The sequence below is a fragment of the Gastrolobium bilobum genome, unplaced genomic scaffold (genome assembly GCF_033153095.1).
Source record: "Gastrolobium bilobum isolate Gb01-03AN ecotype WA unplaced genomic scaffold, APGP_CSIRO_Gbil_v1 utg119850, whole genome shotgun sequence".
NCBI lineage: Eukaryota > Viridiplantae > Streptophyta > Magnoliopsida > Fabales > Fabaceae > Gastrolobium > Gastrolobium bilobum.
Window position 1 is genome coordinate 3672 of NW_026898780.1, and position 5285 is coordinate 8956.

Below are 5285 nucleotides of genomic sequence, written 5' to 3' on the forward strand. Positions count from 1 at the left end.
CACTTTAGAGAATTACACAGGGGTCTATTTATAGACCTACTGAACTAAGCTAACTTCAGAGAGTTAATTGACTATACAATATTAACTCACTGAGTTAGAATCTAATAGAAAACTAAGTCAGTTACAATTAGTTACAAGTCAGTTACTTTGTTGTAAGTTGTAACTGATTTTACAGGATATAAACTGAGCTACTCTAATATTCTCCCTTTCAAGCTCAAGGGGGTTTGGTTAGCATTGCATGATCCAAGACCTTGAGCTTGTCTTTGAGATCTGCAAATCTGGAAGCAGAAAGAGGCTTAGTGAAGGTGTCAGCAACCTGTAGGGAAGATGGAACATGCTGCACAATGAGGGACTTAGCCAGAACTTTTTCCCTGACAAAGAAGACATCTGGCTCCATATGTTTTGTTCGAGTGCAAAACTGGATTATGAGCAAGAGCAATTGTGCTCTGATTATCACATTAGATGACATGGACTTAAACTGGAATTTGGAGCTCTTGCAAAAGAGATTGCAACCACAAAATTTCAGCTGCAACATGGGCTAAGCTTCGATACTCAGTTTCAGCACTTGAATGTGCCACTAGGGATTGCTTCTTAGCCCACCAAGAGATGAGATTGGAGCCTAAGAACACACAAGCTCCAGAGGTTGATCTTCTATCATCCGGATCTGAATCCCAATCAGCATCACAAAAGGCCACAAGTGAGAGAGGGTGTTGTGATGAAGGTGGATGAAATACCAGACCATAGGATAAAGTGACATTGAGATACCTCAAAATGCGTTTAACAATTTTCCAATGTTCCTCAAGTGGCTGGGATAAAAATTGACAGACTTTATTCACACTAAAGGAAATTTCAGGTCTTGTTAATGTAGCATATTGCAGTGCTCCAACAATGGACCTGTAAAGCGAGGGATCAGGTACATAGTTAGAGCCAAATTTGCTTAGCTTGCATCCACTAGGCATAGGAGTGGAAATTCCTTTAGCTTCTGCCATTCCAGCTTTGTAAAGAAGATCTCTAATATATTTTGATTGAGATAACAGTATCCTTCCATTGGAGAGATGTTTAACTTCGATCCTAAGAAAGTAGTCCAGATTTCCAAGCTGTTTTAAGGCAAATTTAGAATGCAATTGATCAATTAGAAGTTGTATTAAGTCAGAATTGTTTCTTGTGATGATAATATCATCCACATAAACTAGAATATAGGTGCAGCTGCCATTAGAGCGAAGAATAAAGAGAGAGGGGTCACATTTGCGAGAAATGAAACCAAGATTATGAAAGAGTATGTCCAAAATTTTCCAACCAGGCCTTAGGAGCCTGTTTTAATCCATAAAGAGCCTTGGTGAGCCTGCATACTAGGGTCTTGTCAGTGACTTCAAAACCTGGAGGTTGAGACATATATACTTCTTCCAAGAGATCTCCATTGAGGAAAGCATTATTAACATCAAGTTGTTTTAAAGGCCATCCATGAAACAAAGCCAAGGTGAAGATAGTGCGAATAGTAATAGGCTTTACTACTGGGGAAAATGTTTCATTATAATCCTAGCCATATTGTTGATGAAAACCTTTGGCAACTAGCCTTGCCTTGTATTTATTAATTGTACCATCAGAATTTTCTTTTATTCTAAAGATCCATTTGCAACCAATGGGCTTCCTTGAGGCTGACAGAGGCATAAGAGACCATATTCCTGCTGAGAGCATCATATTCCTGCTGCATAGCTTGAGCCCATTTGGGGTCAGTTAGAGCTTGTTTAGCACTGGTTGGTTCCATATGAGCAGTGAAAATGGAAGGGACTGGACCTTTAGATCTGGTAATATAGTATGAGTAGGAGAGTGTATTTTAAGAGATTTATAGGGTTGATATCCAGATCCTAATGAAGGTGGAGAAGAAGATAAAGACATAGGAGAGACAGTGGACACAGGTGACTGCACTGTAGTATTTAAGGGTGGGGAGCTAGAGTTAGAAGACTGAGAATGATTGATTTGACTGGATGAGGGAGTAAAACTGGTGTTAGGAGATTTATCAGCAGTAGCAGAAGGTTGAGATGAACTGACTCTATTATGTGAGGAATTAGAGTTAGGTGAAATAGAGGATGGTACTGCACTGTCAGAAGAAAAAGGCGGTATAGCACTGTCAGAAGAATGAAATGATGTATCATGTATCAAGTTAGGAGCAGAGTCATCGGTATGTCCAGAGAAGGAAACATTTGAATTGGTTCTTATTGCTGCAGTTGGTGACCCTGAGGTAGTGGTCTGAGGAAGTGATGGAGAGAATGTATTAGGAGAAGTGTAGTAAATGAAAGTTCATTTCTAAGATATAATATAAAAACATAGACATAACTATAAAAATCTTTTTTTGTGGATAAGTATAAATTATCTAATAATATAATTTGAAATAAGTTAACTAATATTAATAAGGTAAAAATATTTATTCTTTAAAGGAAATAGAGTTATTTCATTTTAAGTGTGAAAGAGACACAACTTAAAAAAATGTATTTAAAATTTAATTTTTTTAAAAATACTTACTTTCTTTTCTATTATTTTCATTGTTTGTGTTTTTTTCTCACTTGAAATAATATAATTCTATGTCATTTAAAAGGACAAACATTAAATCTTACTAATAATTAGATAAAATAAATTAAAGAAATCAAAATAAAGATAAAATAAACTAATTCAGATGATATAATTTGAATTCTGTTAGTTTGATTATGACAGTTTTTGTAAATACACCCTCTGATTGAGTGGCGATACCTCTTGAATTTACGAAGAAAAAAAGACTATTTTATTTACACACAATTTCATTACAAAAATTTTCTGCCATTTTTATAAGTAATAAAATAGAAAAAAACACATTTTTAAATACACATTCTCTCTCGTTCTTTTTTCTTTTATTAGGTATAACGGTGTAAGATAAGGTATACAAAATTCTTTTTTCTTATTCCAAACATTTAAATTTCATTTTAAAATTATTCGAAACAGTTTTTATTAATTAAAAATATTATCAAAGTAGGTGAGTAAGCATGACTTTATAATAAAAACAACTTTCAACCAAAATACTCTGACTCTCAAATATATATTTTAATTTTTTCAGCTGAAAAATCTTATTTAAATACATAATAAAAAAATAATAAAAATATTCTGGCTCTTTTCTTGGACTTTTTGTTTTCTTTTTCTTAATAGGAGCTCCAAGGCCCACTAACTTAACTTTGGGGCCCCGGTTTAGAAATATTTTTTATGGTTCAGAATTAGGGGTGTTCATCAACCGATCCAAACCGATTCAAACCGCGGTAACCGAACCGAAAAATCGAAAACCGATTAAACCGAAAACCGAAAAATCAAAAACCGAAAAAAAACCGCAAATTTTAATTGGATTGGATCGGTTTTTGGATGAGTTGATGAAAATCGATCCAATCCAAACCGATCCAATATATTAATTCTCCTCTACCTACTTGGGTCTTTCCTTAATTATAACCAAAAAATTTCTAAACCCAAGACCCATTAACTAAATCCAAGAAAAAATCTAATCACATCTCATCAACAAAATTTTATCTTTGTAGAGCTTCATATCTCATTGTCCTATATTATAGTTTACTAATGTTTTTGTATTTCAAAAAATAATAATTTACAAAGAGAATATATACAAAAGATGTTATTTGCACAATAATCATGAAATAAATTTTAGGATTTTCTAAAAACCGAAAACCGATCCAATCCAAACCGAAAAAAATTGGATCGGATCGGATCGGATTTGAAAAAAAATCCAAACCGAATGGATAATTATATGATCAAACCGAAGGGATTGGATCAGATGATTTTTGCTTCCAAAACCGATCCAATCCAGACCGCGAACACCCCTATTCAGAATCATCGAATAATCTGATGCTCTTTATCATATCATCAATTTTTTTTTCCTTTTTTACCATTGTGATATTTTCTTTTTTTCAATTTTATTTCTCCATTTACACTGGTCCCCACCACTCCACTATAAATAATCTCCCCGGTTTAATCCTTTTCGCAAAAAGAAAAGAAAAGAAAAGTTCCCACCGTTTGTCTCTGGAGAACGAAACCCTAATCCTTAACTGTGTGTATTTGGCGGTACCCCTCTTTCAGTTGGAACAAACCAAGTTGAACGTAACAAACCAAGTTGAACCTCACTACCACTCTCTCTCTCTCTATATCTCTGTGTTTCTCTCTCTATCTCTGCAATGACGAAGAAGAAGGAGAGGAAAGTGAACGTCTCGGGAAAACCGAAGCATTCACTCGACGTGAATCGCAGCAATGACACGAAGAAGGAGTCACGCTCCGCCGCCACCGTGCGCCGCCTCAAGATGTACAACACGAGGCCAGTTCGCGACCGCAAGGGAAAGGTTTTGACCAACGAATATCAGTCTAAGGAGCTTCCCAGCACGCGAATCCAACCTGATCGCCGTTGGTTCGGTTAGTTTCAATTTCACAACAAAAAATAAAATAATAATCACGATTCTTCAACTTGAACTTGTGAATTTTATGGTTTTGACAATTTTATTTTATTTTAATTTTTCGGTTTCATGATCTGTAGGGAACACTCGGGTTGTGAATCAGAAAGAGCTTGAGTTCTTCAGAGAAGAGCTGCAGAGCCGCATGTCGAGTAATTACAATGTTATTCTGAAGGAGAAGAAATTGCCACTGTCACTCCTCAACGACCACCAAAAGGTTTATTTATTAAGCTGTTTATTTGTTGCAAGGATTTTGTTTTGTTTGTTAATAGTTATGTGCTTTCTTTTATTATTATTTTTTTTGAAATTTACTAATTTTGTGGATTTCGAATGTAGCAATCAAGGGTTCACCTTCTTGATAGACAGCCTTTTGAGGATGCATTTGGACCTAAGACTAAAAGAAAGCGCCCCAACCTCTTGGCGGCTGATTATGAGTCCTTAGTTAAGAAAGCTGATGGTTCTCAAGGTAAAACTGCTTCTCTATAATTTAGTACTCCCCGTTTGAAAATTATTGCTGTTGTGTATGAACATTAGTATGATTATTGTCTATCCCCTATGTTAGTTATGGTCTTTGGTATATATAACCCTTCCGTAGGTGGTTATTGTGAACGTGGGTAGTTATAGAAACCCATCATGTAATCGTGGTAGGGCCCACTTTGGGTTATAGTATTTTGGCCGACTTCCCTTCCGGGTAAAACCCCATCCGGGTTCTATCAACTCTTTTCCTTGACTATTGATACCCGGATGTATAAACCCGGAACATTAAGCCCCCAAGCTCGGAGTGCAATGTCTATTTTACTCCGAGTTTATAAGTTA

At 35.6% G+C, this 5285-nt stretch overlaps 2 protein-coding genes across 2 annotated transcripts; one reads left to right on the forward strand and one right to left on the reverse strand.

Annotated features, from left to right (window-relative positions):
• Positions 1–473: 473 nt before the first annotated feature.
• Positions 474–1765, reverse strand: LOC133284105 (uncharacterized mitochondrial protein AtMg00810-like). The gene is made up of 3 exons (XM_061481088.1): positions 1676–1765; positions 1298–1536; positions 474–1206 (listed from the first exon to the last, which is right to left on the reverse strand). The coding sequence occupies exons 1-3, from the start codon at positions 1763–1765 to the stop codon at positions 474–476; spliced, it is 1062 nt and encodes a 353-aa protein (XP_061337072.1).
• A 1978-nt stretch (positions 1766–3743) lies between these two features.
• LOC133284109 (nuclear/nucleolar GTPase 2-like) lies at positions 3744–4964 on the forward strand. The gene is made up of 3 exons (XM_061481091.1): positions 3744–4431; positions 4553–4686; positions 4806–4964. Exons 1-3 carry the CDS (start codon positions 4200–4202, stop codon positions 4953–4955), a joined length of 516 nt encoding a protein of 171 aa, XP_061337075.1. The 5' UTR covers positions 3744–4199; the 3' UTR covers positions 4956–4964.
• Positions 4965–5285: the final 321 nt, after the last annotated feature.

Coding starts and splice junctions, on each gene's coding strand:
- LOC133284109 (XM_061481091.1), top strand. CDS start 4,200: ATGACGAAGAAGAAGGAGAGGAAAGTGAACGTCTCGGGAAAACCGAAG. Junction 4,432..4,552: donor ACCTGATCGCCGTTGGTTCG/GTTAGTTTCAAT, acceptor CATGATCTGTAG/GGAACACTCGGGTTGTGAAT. Junction 4,687..4,805: donor TCCTCAACGACCACCAAAAG/GTTTATTTATTA, acceptor TTTCGAATGTAG/CAATCAAGGGTTCACCTTCT.
- LOC133284105 (XM_061481088.1), bottom strand. CDS start 1,765: ATGGAACCAACCAGTGCTAAACAAGCTCTAACTGACCCCAAATGGGCT. Junction 1,537..1,675: donor ATGCTCTCAGCAGGAATATG/GTCTCTTATGCC, acceptor CAATATGGCTAG/GATTATAATGAAACATTTTC. Junction 1,207..1,297: donor AAACAGGCTCCTAAGGCCTG/GTTGGAAAATTT, acceptor CTCTAATGGCAG/CTGCACCTATATTCTAGTTT.